Source organism: Papio anubis, chromosome 7 (assembly GCF_008728515.1).
Source record: "Papio anubis isolate 15944 chromosome 7, Panubis1.0, whole genome shotgun sequence".
In the NCBI taxonomy this organism is placed as follows: domain Eukaryota; kingdom Metazoa; phylum Chordata; class Mammalia; order Primates; family Cercopithecidae; genus Papio; species Papio anubis.
Window position 1 is genome coordinate 114,448,312 of NC_044982.1, and position 21,874 is coordinate 114,470,185.

Below are 21,874 nucleotides of genomic sequence, written 5' to 3' on the forward strand. Positions count from 1 at the left end.
GTGGGTTGGTGCGGACATTAGTCCCTGCAAACACTTTCTGGGTTCATGGTCCTAAACTACCCACATCCCAGCACCACTGAGAGGAAAGGGGGAAAGTCCAGCAGGTGCCTGGCATGTGCACTGCAGCCAAGTGAGCAGGGTCAGGGTCTAAGCTGGGCTGAGACCAGGTGTAGCTAGCTAGAGGGATCGAGGCTCATCCAGCAGGCAGGGCTCAGCCCTGGGTGTCTTCACATTTGGACCGACCCAGCTGTGGCAGACAGAATTCCAAAAACAGGCCTCCAAGATTTTACACCCTCATTCTTGGAACCCGTGAATATGATGACTGATGAACCTGGGATGATGTTTGTTATACGTCACTGTTGACTTTAAGACAGGCAGATGATTCGAGTGGCCTGACCTTGTCATACCAGCCCCTCTAAAAGCACTTCTAAAAGTTTTCTGTGGCTGCTGACAGAAGAGGAAGTCAGAGTTTTGAGGTGTGACGGGGACTGGACATGCCTGCTGGCTTAAGATGAACGGGGCCATTGTGAGGGGGCATGCGGGCGTCCTTCAGGAGCTGAGAGCCGCCCCGGCTGACAGCCTGCAAGGAGACCGGGCTGTGAGTCCGCCACTGCGGGGAACTGGATTGTGGTGGCTACCTGAATGGACTTGGAAGCGGATTCCTCCCCAGAACCCCCAGAAAGGAATGCGACCCTGTCAACATCTTGATTCCAGCCACCCTGTGCCACAGGACCTACCTATAGAAGTGTCAGCTAATAAATGGGCATGATTTTAAGCTGCTAAGTTGGTTATAAAGCAATAGAAAACTGATATCCTAGCTCACCCTTGCAGAACCTTGATCCCAGTGAGCCAGACTTGGCTTGGGCTTGGTCAGAGGCTGACTCCCAGGTCTGGGTGGCCCTCTGCTCGCAGCTCTCCTCTTCCTAATCTCAGCGTTCTCTCTGTTTTTCTGGAGTCTCAAATCACCCTTAGATGCTTCCATCCAAAGTAGTAGTCCCATTCCCCCGGAAGTCCCTGAACAAAGCCAGCAATTGTGAAGGAAGTTGGATCTCACTAACATGCGCCTGCTGGCCCTGACCCTCCCCTGGCCCACAGCCTTACCTCGGAGGAAAGCAGCTGGAAGGAGAGATCCACTGTGGGGGCCTCACCATTGACAGTTTTCAGGCTGGTGTCCTGGGGAGGAGAAGGGAGCACTCAGACCATGCTGGCCAGGGCAGCTTCCGCCTCTGCCCCACCTACTGTTCTGGAGTTCTCTGGAAGGTGTCACCTGGGGGCTGTACCTAGGAGGGTGGGAGGGAGGTGGGAGCTGGCCTCCTGCTTCTGCAAACCACCTCCACACCATCCCTTCTAAACCCCTCTAGAGACCTGCCTGGCACCACTAGGCTCATCTGACAGAGAGATTCTCATTTGTTGAGGTCTATTATGTCAGGATGGCCAGAAGTATTTTAGGGGAAATGGTGGCATAGAAATAGAGAACGATGGTAACAATATTATTCATTCTTGTTGAGAACTTATTCTAAGTGCTTTCCATGGGTTTTCTCATGAAATCTCACAGCAACGCTATGAAAAAAGTGCTATTGCCGTGTACTCATTTTACAGGCAAGGAAACTGAGGCATTGACACTTTAAGTAGTTTTCCCATGGTCATGTTAGCTGGTATGTGGTGGAACCAGAATTTGAACCCAGACAGTCTGGTTCTAGAGCCTGAGTTCTGAACTCTCTTGTTATACACAGAAATTGTGTACTTGGCATGCTGCTCCTGTTTTAGAGACGAGGACTCTCGTGGTTAACCATTGTGCCTGAATTTCCACAGTGAGGATGGGGCCAAGACAGGATTTGAACCTGGGTCTGGCTGTCTGAAAGCCTGAGCACTTGTACTGTCTCATGGGGTCTCCCTGTACTTGTCTCCCAAGTTGCTCAGGGGCAATTTCTCTGGCTTGGTTCGTCATAGTCCCAGAGGCAAGACTGGCTTCTGGGGTTTCAGGGAGCTCCTCACTCCTAGACTGGGTGGCTTCCCTGGTGGGTGCCTTGACAGAAGCTTCTGGAGAAGCCAAATTCTCCTATGGAGGTGTGGTGAGGTGGGGCAGGGTGAGGCAGGGTGGGGCCAGGTGGCATGCCAGGGGCCCAGTTCAGGGCAGGGGGCTCACCATGATGGGGAGCCGCTCCACGTGAAGCCCATCCAAGCCTTTCCCTGTCAGCATCTTCTGGTACAAATGGCTCTTTAGCGGCAACACAGAGATGCCCAAGGGCTGGTCGAGGGTCCACGGCTGGCTGCCTTTCACTGTGTGGGAGAGATCAACTGGGGCTCCTGCCAAAGCCCCCACTTCGGCCTCTGCTTTAATACCTGACATCCAGTCCTCCTGTCTCCCACCACCTGCTTTCCTGCCTCCTGGCCTTTCCCTGCACATACATCCTCTTCTCATTTTTAGGGCTTTGTGAATTCAAAGCTAACTCTAAACATACTCTGTGTGTCTGGGAATTTATATACATCAACCTAGTCTCTGCCCTTTGGGGGCTTCAATCCCACCGTGCAGAAGACTGTGGATCAGCTGGTCTCTGAAGCCCATCTTCCTCTCCCCTCTCTGTGAGTTCTGAGGGCTCCAGCCCTCCCCCATCACTGATGGGTGCAATAAAACAAAGCTTGAGGCTAAGACCTAGTATGGGACAGGCCCACGTGTCCTGGCCTGTGGACAAGGAATGCAGCCAGCTCTCCTCTGCCTGCACTAGGAAGCTGCCTGGGCACCTGGGAACCATCCATCCCTGTGGGAGGCAGAGGTGGGATGGTCTGAACACCCTTTCATAATACAAATCTCCTGAGGCATGGCTGCCCTGGTGAGGCACCAGGGGTCACGTACTTGAAGCTGAGGAGTAGTACTCCAGCACCAGGGCTGTGTCTTCTGAGAAGTTGGTAGCTCCATCTCGGCCTTGGAAGAGGAAGGACTGATTCCATAGGGGCTGCTCTGGGGGTCCCCCAGGCTTGGACAGCTGGAGGGAGAAGGTAGGAGCAGGTGGTGGGGGCCACAGCTTCTCCCAAATCAAGGCATACTCAGATATTTGGTTGTGTGTATCTATATTTGTCACAAAGTTTCTCCCAGTTATAAAAGCAAGCTGACTGGGCGTGGTGGCTCATGCCTGTAATCCCAGCACTTTGGGAGGCCTAGGCAAGTGGATCACTTGAGGTCAGGAGTTCAAGACCAGCCTGGCCAACATGGCAAAACCCGTCTCTGCTAAAAATACAAAAATTAGCCAGGTGTGGTGGGGGACTCCTGTAATCCCAGCTACCCAAGAGGCTGAGGCAGGAGAACTGCTTGAACCCCGGGGGGTGGAGGTTGCAGCGAGCTGAGATTGTGCCACCGCACTCCAGCCTGGGTGACAGAGGGAAACTCTGTCCCTAAATAAATAAATAAATAAATAACTGCAACACACACGTAATAAATACATTTAGGAAAGTGCAGAAACATAGGAAGAAGAAAAACACCTCCGGTGTTCCTACGATAAACACAGTTCATAAAACTGTGCTTCTTCCTAGATTTTTTCTGTGTGTACTTTATGTATAATCGCCATTCTAGCATCCTGCCTTTTTCATTTGCCAGTAAAACCTAAGCATATCCAAAGTCACAGAAAACTCGTCACCCATGACTTTAGTAACTTCAGGATATTCTGTCATGTCCGAGTGCCCTGATGTCGCCCTTCCCATTTTTCCCTTTAATAACACTGCATTGAAAGTTCTCTGCTACATATCTTCATATCGCAAATTACTTCCTTAGTACAATTTAGTACCTAAAATGGAATTGCTGGGTTATAGGACGTGTGCATTTGAGGACACCTTATTCATTATTGGTAAACTGTTTTCCTAAAGTGTTGCACTCGTGTTCACACCCGTGGCTGGTGGTGTCACAGATGTTAGACATGACCTCTGTCTTTGTCACCAGCCCCTCTCTGCCCCACACAGTTTCCCTGGCCCCTTGCAGAGGCCAAGACAGCTCTGCAGACTACAGAGCCTCCCTGTGCCCACAGTGTGGGCCAGTGGGAACTCGGGGGACTTGATGGCACCCTAGGCCAGCAGTTAGGGCACACACATGGGTATGATTCAAACAATGAAACAAGACAGTATTAACTGTAGCACTGCCCAATAAGAGAGCTATATGAAATGTTCCTGTGGGTGGTCAGAAAAGCCTCCTTGAAGGAAGCAGAACGAGAGAAAGGCTCTGAAAGAAGGTCTGGCTGGGTGAAGAGAGGGATAAAGGTCTTCAGGATGGGAAAACAGCACAAGCAAACATGTGGAGTGGCACTGAGCACATCTTGTGCAGAGGACGCCTGAAATGAGGAGAGGCTCCAGGGGGAAGCCTGGCATCTGCCAAGGCCAGAAGGTGGGAGATGGGAGATGGCCATCAGCCTGTAACTCCCAGCCGGCAGCCCTGCAGGGTCCCAGCACAGCGCGGGGCTATGGATCATTGCCACAGACCCACTGAGTGACTGCCTTGCCTCTGTTCCCCAGCCAGGGACTGTCAGCAACAGTAGTGGCCGCTCCCACCTCCTGCTGCCCCGCAGGAATCAGTCATTGCTTGAAAAGGTCAGCACAAATGCACTGCGGCTCCAGGAGTTATTGATGCAGGATCATGAAATATCAGCGTAGGTCCACTCCCCCACAGTGGCAGGGTGCTGATGACGGTCACACTAATGGGCCTGGTTTGTCCAGGCTCAGCCCGAGGCTCAGCTGTGTCTGCCCCTGGCCCTGGGGAGATGGGTTGCAATCACTTCAGGACTAGGGTGCCCTGGACACCTGAACAGAGACTGCAGTGATGGGAGCATCCCACTTTTTACGGGAGCTTGGCCAACAGGTCTGGTGAGAGAAGTTGCTTCTGAGTTCTGTGGGGCTTGGGAGTGATCTTTCAAGATTGATCCCCAAACCATGTCCCTCCCAGAGCCGCCCCATTCTCCTGGGTGCAGGAGGGTCCACCTGGCTGGGACTGTCTGCCAGGCATTGGGGCACCTGTGACTCAGTCCCCTGCTGCCCATACCTTGCTACTGCCCTGGAAGAAGGTTATTTAGTAGATGCTAGCTACCCTTTCTGGGACCTACCCATGTGTCTGTATGGAGCCTATGAAGCCAGAGGTGGTGAGTGGTTGCCTGCCCAATAAGGAACAGCCCTTTCCCTGAGTAGTTTCCCAGGGCAAGTCACCTAGGAAAGATCCCTTCAGACTTAGGATTGGGGAGGGAGGGTCAGCCTCTCTTGTGTATGTGCAGGCAGGAGTGGTGGGAACTCGAAGTTAGAGGAACTCGAAGTTAGAAGACCTGCAGTCTGATGCCAGAGTCCCGGTGAGGGTGCTGTGGCTGATGAGTGTGCAGGGTGGGGGCTGGGAGAGGCAGGCATTGCCTGCAGATGCTAATGGAAAGGGCCACAGCGGTGGTGGAATTACGGAATGTCATTAACCCTCAGCTGTGATCTTCAGAAAAGCCATTAACCCCCAGCCATGGAGGCAGACCTGCTTCCCCTTGGGGACAGAGCCTTCATTCCATGCCCTCCCAACCCCCCGCCTCATTTCCCCTGGGCCCACCCACACCCACCTCTGCCTGCTCTGCCCAGGCATAGTGGCCCCATCAGGAGGAGTAGTTGCTGGGAGCAGATGCTGGGCTGGGGTATCTAGAGAGATAGGACCCCTTGGCTCTGGGCCTGGGTCTGCCTCAACCTTGCCATGTGACCTTCAAGTCCCTTCTGCTCTTTGGGATCTACTTTTCCCCTTATCCAATTGGGATATGCCTCAAACTCCTCACTTTGAAAGCCTGTTGTGAGGTTAAAGGAGACAATGGATGTTTTGCTATTAAGATGAAAGTTCAACTCCACTGAACTCAGCAAATGTTGACTCTGGAGGGCTTCTCCATGCCAGATACCTGTGGGGTGCTGCTAGAGCCAGACTCTGCCCCCGACCCTGTAGCTCACCGTCTTCCAAGAGGATAGGGGACAGACAGACAGGCAGACAGACAGACAGACACTCGCAAATATGTGGAGTCCTAAGCAAGCTGTGGTTGTGGGAGCTGGGGTGTGCGAGGAGAAAGCCATGACTTCTGACCCCATTCCTCAGGGAGGACGTGAAGGACAAGGGCAGTAGGTAAAGAGAGGAAGGCCATTCCAGGCTGAGAGTGCAATAGAGGTGGAGGCTGGAGGTGGGAGGGGGCAGCATGGGTGTGGAGAACAGCAAGCCGTCCAGTGGGGCTGCAGAACGTCTGTATGAGCTGGAGTCATAAGCTAGGAGGCTGAAGGGCACAGGGCCTGTGGACCTGGCTGAGAGTGGGGCTTTACCTTGTCGTGATAGTGACGAGGGGCCCAGGGGAGGGGCTAGGCAGGGGACACCCTGGCTGCTCCTCAGAGAATGGATGGCAGGGACCTGAGGGGAGGCCAGCACTAGGGCAGGGTCTATGGGGATGGAAGGGGCCCCAGGAGACAAGCCAACTGTGGGGCTGAGAGAGGAGGAGTTGGTGGTGGGCACACATGGCTTCCCGGAACTCCACTCTAGCTCTGTAGGAGACCAGAACCACAGGAGCAGCTTTTTGGGCAATGGGCCCCTTCCAAGGTGCTGGGGCAGGAGTAACTTACACCGCCCACCCTATGTTGGTTCCAGCAGGCTAGACCAGGTGAAGTCCGACCTGCCATCTATCCCTTAACTCACCAGTTCAGGCTTTGCCATCACCAGGCTCCACTGAGGGCCACCTAGCCCACCACCATGCCCCTCCCTGCCTCATCGCCAGGAGATGGCCCTTGGGTCCGGGTGGCCCCGCCTCCATAACCTTACACATTAATACCAGCAAGGCAGAGCCACACCCCTCCTCAGTGATTGGCTCAAGGAAGTTCATGTAACCCAATCCCGGCCAATGAGACAGGAAGGAGGTCTGCTGAGGGATGGCTGGGTGAGGTTGGTTTCCAGTTGCTCCTTAAAACCACCTACAAGAAGACGGGCTGTGGCTGGGTGCGATGCCTCAGGCCTGTAATCCCAGCACTTTGGGAGACCAAGAGGGGGCGGATCACCAGAGGTCGGGAGTTCAAGATCAGCCTTTCTAATATGGTGAAACCCAATCTCTACTAAATATACAAAATTAGCTGGGCGAGGTGGCACTTGCCTGTAATCCCAGCTACTCAGGAGACTGAAGCAGGAGAATTGCTCGAACCCGGGAGGCAAAGGTTGCAGTGTGAGCCAGAATCACGCCACTGCACTCCAGCCTGGGGGACAGAGACCTAGTCTCCAAAAAAAAAAAAAAAAAAGGCTGCCTCTTTTCTGCTGGTCTTTCATTTTATTTGGGTGAGGTGCCCTCATGAGCCAGCTGAAGATGGTAATTTGGGGTGTTGGAAAGATCCTGAGACCTCGAGGACGCTTCCGAGCCTGAGCATCCACCAATTCTGGCAGCATTCTATGTCGTGAGTTGATGTGGTGTGTGACAATATATATCCTTAGTATTTAAGCCGATCTAAGTTGGGGTTTCTGTTACTTGGAGCCAGATGTGAAAAGAGCAGTGGTGAGGCTGGCCTCAGAGGGGATGCTGGCACTAGGGGAGGTACAGCTCTGTGAAGAGTGGAACCCATTTAACTCGGACCTGGACACTTTGCAACGATTATCCTTTGAGTTCTCCTTTCAGATTGGAATCAGTGAGTCTGGAGAAAGGAACAGCTTACCAAAGGTCATGCAGCCTGTAAGTCACAGAGTTGGGGTCAAACCCAGGTCAAACAGCGCTTTGCACGGTGACAATTGGCGAGAAATCATAGCCCCCCAAGATGTCAGAGAGGGCAGGCCCTAGAAATTACCAAGTCCAATCCCACCCCCTCAACTGTAGAGATGAGGCGACTGAAGCTCAAAGGGGACAGAGCAGGGGTCTGTGTGAGGTCTTAGCGCAGGCTGCTGGCTGGTGCCCCTCCAGATAGGACTCTGCCCAGGCAATCCCCACCCCTCCTTACCACAGCAGCCTGCCCCTGTTCTGTCACTGCTGCACCTGGGCACCTCTGTGCCGGCTGCCAGCAAATTCCCAACTTGGCCCAGCTGCCACGGGGTTAGGTGATGTTCAACAGGTGTCCTGCCATTGCTGGACTGGGTCCCACACATGCAAAAGGCATTGGGAGCAAGTCTGTGTAGTGAGTGGTGCCTCTCCCACCCAGATTAGTTAGGCAGCAAAGGCAGCCAGAGAGAGCCTGGGGGTGGGAGGGGGTGCACTCATTAAAGCAGGCAGCTCCTGGGGCCCCTTGGGATAGCCTGCTGATTGGTTCTTAATTTTCTGGGCAAATGCAGGGCCATGTGTGAGGTAACTCTGGGGAAATCAGGCAAAGGATTGGTTTGGGTTTGAAGCCTCTGTCCCCAGGGTCCCCCTTTGTCCCACTCCTCCCCACCACCATCACTCTACCCCATGTCTGAGCCTTCTTTTAATGTCTTTGCCTTTAAATGAAGCCTGGGCTCCAAAGGGGTGTCTTGTTCTATTTTTGCTATGTCAGACATGAACATTGGTGGGCAGACAATAGGAGGGACCTCCAAAAATCCCTCTGTCCTCCAAGGCCCCTAGGAATGTTGGGATCATCGTGTAGGGCAAGCTGGCAGTGAAGCACAGATGATGAGAAAAGACCAATCTGGCTATTCCCCTGAACTCAGTCATGGTCTGTGCATGCCTCTGCCCCTAGTCTCATACTCAAACACACGGCCCTCCTGTCCGCCCTGACATAAGTCACAGCCTGCGTGTCCCCACCTCACACTTGTGCTATTGCTGTGCCCAATTGCCCTGCCCTGTATCAACCCTTTCTCTGTTAAAAATTCAAGACTGCCGGCCAGGTGTGGTGGCTCATGCCTGTAATCCCAGCACTTTGGGAGGCTGATGTGGGTGGGTCACAAAGTCAGGAGTTCGAGACCAGCCTGGCCAACATGGTGAACCTTCATCTCTACTAAAAATACAAAAATTAGCTGGGCATGGTGGCGGGTGCCTGTAATCCCAGCTACTCAGGAGGCTGAGGCAGGAGAATCACTTAAACCTGGGAGGCGGAGGTTGCAGTGAGCCAAGATCACGCCACTGTAGCCTGGGCAGCAAGAGCAAGACTCTGTCTCAAAAAAAAAAAAAAAAAAAGAAAAAAAAGAAAAAGAAAAAGAAAAAAAAGAGAAGAAAAACCAAGACTGCCTTCCTTAATCCAGGCTTTACATCCCTCTCCTCTGATTAATTTTTTTTTTTTTTTTTTTTTTGCTGGGTGCAGTGGCTCATGCCTGTAATCCCAGCCTTTTGGGAGGCCAAAGTGGGTGAATCACCTGAGGTCAGGAGTTCGAGACCAGCCTGGCCAACATGGTGAAACCCCGTCTCTACTAAAAAGATAAAAATTAGCCAGGTATGGTGGCGCATGCCTATAAGCCCAGCTACTCGAGAGGCTGAGACAGGAGAATTGCTTCAACTCAGGAGGCAAAGGTTGCAGTGAGCCGAGATTGTGCCACTGCACTCCAGTCTGGGAGATGAGAGCAAAGCTCTGCCTCAAAAAATTTTTTTATTTTATTGTGGTAAAATATACATAGCACGACATTCACCATTGTAGCCATTTTTAAGTGTACAGTTCAGTGATGTTAAGTGCATTCACATTGTTGTGTAACCATCACTACTATCTATTTCCAGGACTTTTCATCACTCAAAACAGAAACTGTGTGCTCATGACCTGTAACTCCCCATTCTTCCCCTTCCCCAGCCCCTGTAGCCGTCGTTCTACATTCTGACTCTCAATTTTCCTATTCTAGGTATCCCATATAAGTGGAATCATACATTTGCCCTTTTGTATCTTCTCTCCTCTGATGTCATAGCCCTGACAAGCCCTCCCAGTTTGTTATTAGATTATACATTATCTTGTGTTGATGTTCAACCTTTTTACCCATGTGACTCCCATCTTCACCAGACCAAGAGTTCCTGGAGGGCAGTTTCTCTGCCGCACAGGAGAGTGCAGCCCTGGGTATGCCGCGGAATTCAGTCAACTCTTACTCAATAGTCAAGGGAACTGCTGACCGACTCACTGAGTGAGTGAACAGTGAATGTGTGGGGGAGTTACAGGAAGCCGGAACCACTGGGGAGGAGACATACCTGAGGGCATCCGTTCTGGCTGATGCGAGGCTCGTCAAAGTTCATCACAGATGGGATAGGGAAGGAGAGTGGGGTGATGGGCAGCCCCACAGAGGCCAGGTCCCTGTTGGCCTGGCTGACCCTGGGGAGGCAGGGAGACAGGGTCAATGCTCTGGGCTCTGCACCTGAGCCTGGCAGCCCAGGGCCCCTGCTTTGATTCTGCACCTGAGCCTGGCAGCCCAGGGCCCCTGCTTTGATTCTGGTTGATGCGAGAGAAGGGAGTTGCAGGGACCCCGCCGAGTTTGGGCCTGGACCTCATAACAAGTGGGGACCACTGGGCTGGGCGTGCATCAGTCATCTTCCTTCCTCCAACAAGCAAGGTGGCTTCATAGGTCGAAAAAACTCAACAGGAGATACAGAGAAGCAGGGGAGTCATCTTGGGCCATGAGGGCCAGTTGGAAGTGACCAAGACAGACCCTGACTCCCAGGAGTCGGTGCTGTGGCAGAGAGCACATGTTCGTAGGGGAACTCTCCCACTGTGTGGCAAAGTATGAATGTCCTCCTGAGGACTGTGACTCCAACAGACTCAAAAGGAGGTCTAGAGGAGGAGGGGACGAGTTGTGGCTGGGGCCAGGGAGACCTCCAGGATGAGTAGGGAGGGGACTCCGGCAGGACTAAAGGCTGTGAAGTTCCAAGATGGCCTTTGGGGCCAACCGCTGGCTGGAGCCTGTGGCCCTGAGCTAGAGTGGGAGGGGGAGTGTGGAGGTGGTGGGTGTGAGGCAGGGAGGCAGGTTGGAGGGGCTGAGGAACCCTGGGCAGGGAATGAGGACCCCTCTTGTTGTCCTTCCCCCACTCTCTAGCTGTTAGGCCTGGTATCGGCACTCATCTCCACCACCTGCCCTCCAGCCTGCTCTCAGGAGAGGAATGAGCTGCCCCCTTCCAGGGGCCTGAGCTCTCCCTAGGGAACGAAAGGCATGGTCTGCTGCAGGAAGCTTACTGGGACCTCAGACCCAGTGGAGAGGTTTGAAGGGCCTTAGAGGCGGAGGGGTTTCCGGAGGTCCCATGGCAGCAATGACAGCCTCGCCCCCTCCTCTGCCCTCTGCCCTCCCCTCCTCGCCCATGCCCACCTGGGCCCCACTCACTTAAATTCCTTGTAGTTGGGAACCACCCGGGCAATCACCACCATGGGGTTGGGGTTGTTGGCCAGGGGCTCGTTGACTCCCCGGAGAAAGATCTGGAGAGGAGAGGAGGCAGGTGAACCCCATGTGGCCTTGGAACCTTCCAGAGATAGCCAGCCACACTGCCTACCCTCTTTTTCCCCATCCGTGAGCTCATGGCTGCTTCCACACTTGACACCTGCTCCTCCCTGTTCCCTGCCTTACTCGGTTCTTGCTTTGCACCAGGCTGCCCTCTCTCAGGAAGCCTTCTCTGCCTAGCTGAGGCAACTACCCCCGCTTTCTGTCCTGGGATTTACCAATGGATCTCTTACACTAGTTCCTTTGGGGACAAAGGGTGCCATGAGAGTTGGCGCCTGGGAAGGGAGGTTGTGTTCTAACCTCGGCCCCTCCACTGGCTCCTGGGGAGGGGTAGGGCTAGGGGTAGGGTTAGGTGTTCCAGCTCCTTGGTTTCTGTCAGTCAAATGAGGCTCGTCTCAGGGATGAGAGGGGTCTCTGATTAGATCGTTTGTGAGAGAGCACTTTATAAACAAAAGACAAGAAGCCCAGGTCTGGTTTCTCCAGCCATACTGAACTTCCTGAGATCAGTGGCCACAGCCAGGCTCCCCTGGCCTCCCTGGCGCCCATCACCCTGGTGCCTGCTCCCTTGCCTTGCTGGTTTCCCCAGGAAGTACTGGTTTGGAACAGGATCACAGCATCCACATCTCTGGGCTATTCTTTCTTAATCAGATCCCAGTTGTCACTCCCCTGACTGCCCTCGGTTGTTCCCTCCTCAGTCCTCTGTCACCCGCTAAGGGCTTCCCTGCCTCCCAGTTCTGACTGCCCTCTCCTCTCCTCCGGGCTTCTATTGGCGCAGCTTTCAGAGAGCAGAGCGGGGTTGCAGCAGGAGGCTACAAAGCAGGAGTGGACAGCGTCATCTTGCTCCAACCCTCACTGACCTCCTGCTCAGCCTGGGCCTGGGGACACTGGAAGGCAGACAGGGGAGACAGGGAGTCTGTCCCCATGTGCCTCTGCTGCCAGCCCAAGAGCCCCTGATCTCCTGGACCTTGACCCTCACTCTGTATCCACCAATGGCTCCCACTCTCCCTCAGCCCTCACCCACCTCCCACTCGGCTCTCATTCCTCCTGCTCCTCCGATTCCTCTGCCACTTCACTGGCCTCTCCATTTCTGTTCCTTTCCCTAATCCATTCTCTTTCCTAGGCAATTTGACACATGATGGCAAACATGCTTTTGTTAGAAATGAACTGGGTCACGTTATTTTCCTGCCCGACACCCCGCATGCCCCTCTGTCGCGTCTCCCGACAGGCCCCCAGTCCCTATCTTCTTGCTCCACATTCTTTTACTCCTGCCACACGCCCCTCTTATTTCTGCCACAGGGTCTTCGCACATGCTGATCCCTCTGTCCAGACCCCCCGCAGCTCCCACCAACCCATCATGGCTGACTCCTTCTCATCCTGTAGCTTAAACATCACCACCTCTGAGAAACCTCCTGTGACCATTTTTAATAAAGTAGCCCACCCTGTCCTCCCCATCTCAGTTGCTGGATTCCCTTTGCCGTAGCACTCATCATAGCCTGTGTTTATTCTCATTTCTTTTCTGTCTATTTGGCTAGATCCCAAGCTCCACATGAGCAGGGACCATGTCTGTCTCATTCACGGTTGTCATCCTAGGTTTTAACAAAAGTGCCTGGCATAGAAAAGAGCTCAATATCTGCTTGTGGATAAATGAGGATCATATGGGCTGGGCACGATGGTTCACGCCTGTAATCTCAGCACTTTGAGAGGGCGAGGTGGGTAGATCACAAGGTCAGGAGTTCAAGACCAGCCTAGCCAATATGGTGAAACCCCATCTCTACTAAAAATATGAAAATATTAGCTGGGCCTGGTGGCACATGCCTGTAATCCCAGCTACTCAGGAGGCTGAGGCAGAAGAATTGCTTGAACCTAGGAGGTGGAGGTTGCAGTGAGCTGAGGTCGTGCCACTGCACTCTAGCTGGGTGACAGAGCAAGACTCCATCTCAAAAAAAATAAAAATAAAAATAAAATAAAATAAAGTGAGGATCATATGAATGAAGGAGAAAAGAGGGGAACAATGGAGGAAAAGGTTTACCCTTCCTGTGTTTATGAGCATGAAAGAAGGAGAGACAGAGAAACAGAAAGACCCAAGGGGAAGAAGGGGAGAAGGCAGGCAGTGGTCTGGGTGAGGGTCTTGGGGGATGTGTTGGATCCTGGTTCTGTGGTGCTGATGGGAAGAGAAGCAGGAAGAGGAAGGGGCTCTGGACACAGCTGACGGACTCTGCCCCAGGCATAGCTTGAGATGGGAAGAGGTCCTCACTGGTCTATTCCAGCTCAGCCATTCGCTCCAACTGGGTCACATTGGCGAGTTCCTGCCTCTGGGCCTGTTTCCCCACTTGTGCATGGAAGGATTGAACCATAATCTCCCCTGAGTTTCTAGCTCTGACCTTCAATGGGAGGAGAGGGCCCAGGAGTGGGGCTTGTTCTGGATCATCTTCCCTTTTCTTCCTCCACACCCTCTTCTCAGGCTCCTCTTTCAATACCCATCTCAGCTGATTGCTCAACCTCTAACCCCACACAGGTGTGAGCTGATGGGCACGTACAATAGTCCTTAGGGCCTTGCAGCTCTCACTGAGGGCTCTGGAGACTGAATTCCTTCACCACATTCAAAGGATTGAATCTCTGATGGTACATTTCACACTTTGGAGGGGTCTGGGGTCGGGGGTCTGGGGCTGAGGGATTTCAATGGAGGCTGGCAGGCCCTACTGCTCACAGGCTCCCCAGCAGATGTAAGGCTGAAAAGGGGGTGGTGGCAGCTAATTTGCATCTGTTCTGTGTGGACTCTGATCAGGTGTGAATGAGACAGCTGCCCAAGTACACCTGCTCATGACAGCCTGGGAAGTAGCAGAAGTTCCTGCTCCTGCCATGCGCTCACCATCAGGGGCAGGCAGCTGCTCTGTGGCCATACCCGTCGCACAGATGGAGAGGGCATGGAGAATGGGCAAGGTGCTGTGGGCCAGAGAAAGCCCCCACTCTACCGCTCTACCAGGCAAGTCAGAGGGCTGGGTGGGGTGGGGCAGCCCTAAAGTTCTGCCTGGGTCTTGGGGATGTGGCCCCCTCCCTGTGGGGTGCGGCCTGGGGACCACAAGGCCAGGCTGTTGCCCCTCTTCCTTGTTCTGTGTGTGTGTGAATTGCTGGCTGTCCTCAGGAAAGGGTGTGATAGAAGGTGTCAGGGAGCAGAAAGCGCCTGTAGGTCTGACATGCTGGCATCGGAGGGGTGGCTGTGGGGGAGTAGAAATGTAGGTTAGGAGTTTTGGCTCCCATACCATGCTCCCCTTAGGTCTCAGTGTCCCAGGCTGTGAAAGAGGGCAAAAGAATGCTTCCTCCCCTGCCAGGCTCACAGTGCTGGTGGGTGGGAAGTAGTGGAGGTGGGAAGGATAAGAACAGATCAGCCAAGTCTGGGTAGGTGGAAACTCAGAGCTTCGGTCCTGTGGCTCTCACCCTGATTATACTCAGGCTATAGCTGAATTTGAATCTGTCACCCATGGGCAGTTTGAAAGCTGGGGGAATGGGAGAGGGGCCAGGTCCCTGGATCATGTCTGCTTTGAGCATCAAGAGTTCCTCCCAAAGCTGCTAATTGGCCTAGCGGGTGGATGGTGATGGGTCAAGGGTTGGTGGCCAGACCTAAGGTGGGCCCAGCCCTGTCCTAGCTAATGGAAGAGGCTCTGTAAACAGTTACTGGATGAATAAATGAATGAATGAACTGAATACCTAATCAGTAGACCAGTCAAACTTCTTTAGACACGGTGCTGAAGGAAAGCTCAAGGAGGCCCTAAACTTTTGCTTGGGGGGCTGAGGCACTATCCCAGGAGGGGAAGAATAGAACAGGAAACAGCTGGGCTATGGGCTAAGGGGGAGCACAGGGCTTCTCCCCTGCCCCTAGCATAAGATCTGGGGAGACATAAGGCTCTGGGATGCTCTGGTCCCCACTGCAGCACAGAGATGGTACACGAGGAGCAGTGGTGTGGCTGAGCCCCTGCCCCTCACCTCCAAGGCAGAGAGGGAAGGAGAAGAGGCTTGAGCATCTTCATCCTTGTCATCCCTGCCAAAGGGCTTGTCTTCACAAACTCCTTTTGCTATTTTGGAAAGGCCTGGTTACTTTTTCCATTCTTGATATCTCTGCTCCATACCCTCAGGCCAGCTAGTGGGGGCCAAGGGCAAGGCGTGGGGCCTGCTCAAAGTTTGGCCCCTTCCCACTCCACCCACCACCCCAGAGGGCCCCAGCTCTGGTACCTCCAGAGCTGTGTGGTTGCAGCCGATGTCGCGGGGGATGAAGCTGCTCTTCCGAACGACTGTGGCATACAACTGGGTCTTGGCAGTGGCTTCATCAGCTTTCCCAGACTGGGTGGGCTGGAGACAGGGTGGGGACAGAAGAAACAGAGGAAGGAGAGTGTCTAAGGGGCAGATCCTGGCCATAAATCCAGCCCTCTGCAGACAATCACTTGGCATTGCTCCGCTGGGGCTCCGAGCTGATAATTAAAGCTCATGGTCCCTGTGAGCCCTTCCAAGGAGATCAATATAATAAATCTTCCCTTTTCCATTTGAATATTTCATCACCCTCACAAGGACCACTGCCTGTCTGCTCTCCAGTAAAGATGTGATAACAAGGCCTGGGTTGTAAGTGAACAGACAGCCAGGGGGCCTGGGTGATGCCCCCAGAATTACAGCTCAAGTGCTGAGTCTCCCAGGGTGAGTGGTGCATCTCTTTTACTTTCCTACCTGGCCCATCCTGAAGCCCTGGGATTGGGGTTCATCATGGGGCCTAAGGGAAGGTAAAGCCCCCTGGTGCCATGATTGAAGAATTGCTTAGAAAAAAGTTCAGTGCTGGCCCAGAGGAGGGATGGGGGGAGGGGAACTGACCAAACTGAGCACCTACTGTGTGCCAGGAACTTTGCCTACCATTGCATGGGATCCTCAAAATGACTGTGCCAGCTTTGCTGATGAGGATGAAGGCCTGGGGGTTAAGTGGATTCCCATGGGTATCCAGCTAGGAGGCAGCAAACCTGGGCTAGGACCCCCGACAAATCGGGCTTCACATTGTTCTTTACTCTCAACCACTATCAGGGTCTGGAGTGCACAGTGGGGAGGGGAATGTGATGCTTCTGTTCATCTCTGGCTCACTGCCTGGCATATAGTAGGTGCTTCATAAGTCCTTGAGTAATGAGAGTGAATTGTACCCCTTACCCCTTAGCACTAGGAGGGAGGACAGGCAGGGGTCTGGCCTTGGAGGCCCAACCTTGGAGTGAGGAGCCTCAGGCCCCTCAGTTCATGGCTTGGACCCAGTTGCTCACTCCAGGGAATGCTTTATGCCGTGTAACCCCCAACTCTCCTGGGCCTTCTGACCAAGGCAGCATGTGGAGGCAGCTCAGAAGGAACTGGCTTGGGAGACAGCATGACCTGGGCTCATCCTCAACTCTGCCGCTCACTTGCTCTGTGACTCAGGAAGGGGAGATTTTTCTCCCCGGGTCCCAGTCCCATGTCTGCAAAATGTAGTTTACCTGGAGGATTAGAGAGGGAGTGTGAAGTGTCTAGCACAGGGCCTCGAAGCAGCAGGTACTCTGTAAATATTGTGTTTCTTTGATTTTTAGATCCACTCTTTTAACATTTATGTAATCAAAATCTATCTTTAATTGGTATATTCATTTAATGTGGCAATTGTCCTATAATAATCAGCTCTCTTACAGAGATGAATTTGGAGAATTCCAAATTCTTGTAGACATCATTCCTGTGTATGTACCAGGAGCTATGTTTCCTGAGCCCCACATGGTCCTAGATGTGTCATGCTGTGGGTGGGTGGGGAATGTTCAGAGCTTCTCTGAGGGAATGACTGGGGACATTCAAGATGGTTCCCACCTGCTCTCCCCACACTTTCCCAGGCCTGTGACTCACCTTCACCAGCTCAAAGTGGTAGGGGTGGAGGACACGTAGGTACTTGATGGGGATTTTGTAGGACAACAACTCCTGTTTCTTTCTGTTGTCCACCACCTTGAGGATCACATCTGGAAAGATAAAAAATGAGCACAGCTTCACTTTTAAATGGATCCCTTTCTGTCTCAGCAAGGAGAGACAGTGAGAGGTGCGAGACATTGCTGAGATTAGGAAGCAGGGGCCACACTGAGGAATCAACATGCATGCACGTGTGTGGATCACCCCTGTGTACACAAACCCATAAGCATAGTCTGAGCCTCTGCACAGGGCAAAGCTCCATGCCCGTTGCTGTTAGGACTCCAACATGCAATTTTCTCCCATGGTCTAGAAACTCCCAGGCCAGAGATAGACACACACAGAACTGAGTCCAGTCCCCTGTGGCAACAGACACATGTGTGCACACACTGAGATACACAGGCAAGCAGGCATAGCACCTATTTCCAGGAATAAGATTCCTTCCCTTGGTCACAAACACTTGTGCCAGCTTTTGAGGCAGGATGGGGAGAGATTATCTCACACATGTTGCAGGTGGGGAAACTGAATTTCAGTAAGAAAAAGTGATTTGCTCAAGAAATCCTTTAATACAGCTATCAATAAAAGCCTACTACAAGTAAGGGAAAACTAAATACTAAGAATAATGCACCACTTAGTAAACACCCTCCAAATAGACTATATTTTCTCATAAAATAGCATGAATGTTGGTAGAAACTTTTTTTTTTTGAGATAGAGTCTCACTTTGTCACCCAGGCTGCAGTGTGGTGGCATGATCTCAGCTCACTGCAACCTCTGCCTTCCAGGTTCAAGTCATTCTTCTGCCTCAGCCTCCCAAGTACCTGGGATTACAGGCACCCACCACCATGCCCAGCCAATTTTTGTATTTTTAGTAGAGACAAGGTTTTGCCATGTTGGCCAGGCTGGCCTTGAACTCCTGACTTCAAGTGATCCACCTGCCTCAGCCTCCCAAAGTGTTGGGATTACAGGCGTGAGCCACCGCTCCTGGCTGGTATAAACTTTAAGAAGAACACCAATGTCCTATAAATAATCATGACAGTCCTGTTTAGTGAGCAGGAGTGTCATGATTATTTAGTGAGCATCTACTATGTGCCAGGCATGGGGATGGGCACGTCTCAGCCGTGAATCCAACAAATTCTCACCACAACCCCTGAGGTAGGTATCATCATCTCTGTTCTTAAAATATGAACAGTGGAGCTCAGAGTGTTATATAACTAGATCAACATCACACGTCTAAAAAGTAGATGATGGGAAGGGTTGAATTTGGTGACACTTGAGGCATCTTTCTATTCTGGAAATCTATGATTTGAGGAGGAAGAAGAGATGGGGAGGGAGAAAAGGAGGAGAAGGATACAGGAGGGATGGAGAAGGAATGAGAGAGATGGGGTAAGAAAGGATACAAAGGATACAAAACAGAGAAGAACAGGAAAGGGAGGATGGGGCAGAGGGGTGTGCCTGAGACACTTGGGGAGCCCCTTGCCCTCTGCGTCTCTTGAGACAAGGAATTTCAGCACCAGGGACAGCAGCTGGCCCTTGAGGGCTCAGCAGGTTCAGTGGACTCAGCGGCTGGGTCATTTGGAGCTGGATGGGTCATTTGGATGTGGTGGTGGAAAAGGAAGCTGAGAGCTTTACTAAGTATTCTTTCTCTGTCTTCCCCACAGTGACCCTGAACACTTGCCAAGATATCTCAAGAGCTTGTCACATAGGATACATGCTCAAAGGAAAGAAGGGGGAAAAGGCACCGAAGGTGTTGAGGTTGGCTTGAAGAAGGGAGATTGAGGCAAGGGATATGAAGTCAGCAGACCTGGGTTCTAGTACCAGGACACTAACTTGCTCTGTGACTGTTAGCAAGTAATTTAACCTCTCTGACCTTCATGTTTCTGCTTTTTAAAATGTTAACACTTTAAGAAGAAGCCTTGTCTCTCCCCTTGGTTTGCTGTAGGGAGAAGAGTGTGTTTTCAAGCTGTAACATTCTGTGCAAATGCTCCTTGTGGCTGTCACTATTTTCCTCCTCTTTAAGCATCTGCAGCTCTCCATACACAAAGCCTGCTGTAGGCAGACCTGAGGAAACTCTGCTGGGGGATTCCAGTGCTCCCAGCCAAAGCACCACCAGGAGCTGTGCAGGCTGAAGCCCCTTATGCCAACTCGCCATGGACCCAGAATCCAGTTGGGATTTGCCAGGGTTGAAGGAGAGGTGAGTGCCATGCATTTTCTCCACCCGCTATTCCTGGAGCTGTGTGTGGGCAGCCAGCAGATGAGCTGGAATTGGGGGTAATGGACAGCCACTCCTCCCTGCTCCTGTCTCCATGCTACAAACATGCTTCATCAGTTTCCTCTCTGGGCATTGTGCCCTTCCGGCCTCCCACCACTCCCTTTGTGTGGCCAACAAGCTATTTCTGCCACCCGCCTGCTTTGGCCCTGACACAGGGTCTGAAACTCCCCTTTGCTTTTCATTAACACATCCTTGAGCTATCTCCCACCCTTCCCCCTCCTCTTGGCCTGGCCCCCATCTCCCCAACCCCCAACGCAGACATCACCACAGCAACCGGTTCCAACAAGCATCCAGCTACTTCAGTCTGCAATGAGGTGCCTGCCAATATTCCCTGCCTGCCTGTGAGGCCTCCCCGCTCTCTTGTCCCTCCTGCAGTTAGTCCTGCCCCTCTCTCTGCTGCACAGATGGGCCCTGGGGTCACTGACCCCATTACATTTTTTCCTCTGTTACCCCAAGTATGTAGAGCCCAGGGCAGGATCCCAGCTCAGGTTCACTCACCACAACCTCTGACTTCCCACCAGCCACATAAATACATGCATGCATACACACACAGCCACACACACAAACTACGCATACTCATGCACTGCAAGACACACACCACCATCCAGATCCATCCAGACACACATACACCACACCATTGCAGCTAGACACACACAAGCACACACACACATAAGACACACAGACATGCATGTCTACAAGTACAGACACAGCACACACCACATTCACACATGCGCATGAACCAGCATGCAAGCATTCACAAAGACATGCACACACAGGCACGCATGTGCCTCTGCATGAAATCCTAGGTCAATTTTTCCTCCTCTTTTGCATCTTCTTAAAGCATCCCAATAGCTCCACCTATCCCTTTACAGGCAGAAAAGAAAAATTATCTGGTTTGACCTAGAGCTAGCTCCTTCCCCTTTTACGAAGGCTCCGCTTCCTGTTTCCTTTCTCCCCTCCCATAGTCTCCAGCTGGCTTTCTGCTCTGTGTGAGGAGGACAAGTTCTGTCTAGGTCTCTGGCAAGGTTTCAAGGGAGAGAGGCAAAGCCTGTCCTCTCAGGGAGAGACCACCTGCAAGAAGCAAGTCTGAGGTCCTGACTAGATAAGATTAGAGACATCGCCAGGCACCTCCGGTGTGTGCTGGCAGTGCCCGATGCGACACCCCACCATTCGGGCATCAGCAAATCAGTATTCCCATGTGTCCTGCCTGCCATTTCCATTCAGCCCCAGGAGAATGGAAATCCAACAGACCCACAGTGTGAAAGTAAATACAAGGGTGCACATGCATGTGTGTACGTGGGCACCTGGTGGCTCAGGCTGACACCTGGGGAGGACTAGGCAGAAAGAGGGACCCATTCTAGGGACATGTCAAGGATTTTTTTAAAAATCAAGTGGAAGCAGCAAGAACCCTGCAGCTGCAGTAAGAACATGCAATTCCGAGTCCTTGGACCTCAGTCTTGAGCTTAAGCCAGTTAAATTCCCTGAACCTCGATGTTCTCTTAAGCAATGGGAGCAGCATTGCACCTCCCGGGAGGTGGTGACTCCAATGAGCGATGTGTGGGGACGTGCTGGGAAGCTGTAATGTCCTGTTTCAGTGAGAGACGGCGGTAATAACAGCCATGAAAATAATAACAACAGTCATAAAAAAGATAAGCTTGCATTGTCTGGAAAATTCATTTATGTGGAACAACTCATTTTTCGAGCAGGATGGGGAGATGAGGCGTGACAGTATTATGATTTTTTCTGAGTGCTTTTAACTGAGCCCAAGGAGGTGTTCAGGTGGCTACCAGCTGTGGTGAGAGGGAGCCTGCTTCCGCCCTAAGTCCTTGGCTGTGTTCACACCCTGTCTGCACATGCCGGCCCAGCCCCCACCTTACCTTCTTGCCCAGCATCCTCAGCTTGGATCTCCACGTTCACCGTGTCCCCCCAGATAGGGGCTCTGGTGGGCTCTGAGGTCACAGATGTGACTGCCTTGGAGCTCTGGTTGTTCTTTTCCTCAGATGTGCTTTTCCTGGGGAGAGCAGGGGCAGGGTGAGTCAGAGGGAGGGGTCCTGTCTGCTGCTTGTCCCCTTCCCAGGCTCCATTGTCCATAAATCGGAGTGAAAGGTGGACAGCATGTGGAGGGCTCTGTCTCATGCATAGACACTTGTGTCATCCCAGGCCTCTCCCCGGGCTCCTCTGCCAGCCCGGGTGACCACACTCTCTCGCTGACCACTACTGAGGCCTTCACTTAGTCACAGGCCTCTCACTTTGAGAGGCTCAGGGCAGGGGTGGGGGTGAGGGTAGAGGGTAGATGTCTTGCCCGCCTGACTTCCTAGCCCTCACCAGGGAGGGCTCTCCAGCAAGAGCCTGTG

General features: G+C 52.6%; 1 protein-coding gene across 1 annotated transcript in view; it reads right to left on the reverse strand.

Annotated features, from left to right (window-relative positions):
* Positions 1 to 21,874, reverse strand: part of CCDC33 (coiled-coil domain containing 33) — a 120,539-nt gene that overhangs the window by 53,029 nt on the left and 45,636 nt on the right. Inside the window, 8 exon segments of the mRNA XM_031668480.1 lie at positions 1,102 to 1,173; positions 2,147 to 2,280; positions 2,855 to 2,984; positions 10,080 to 10,200; positions 11,201 to 11,292; positions 15,542 to 15,658; positions 17,198 to 17,307; positions 21,398 to 21,531. Of these exon segments, the coding sequence (XP_031524340.1) occupies positions 1,102 to 1,173; positions 2,147 to 2,280; positions 2,855 to 2,984; positions 10,080 to 10,200; positions 11,201 to 11,292; positions 15,542 to 15,658; positions 17,198 to 17,307; positions 21,398 to 21,531 (910 nt within the window).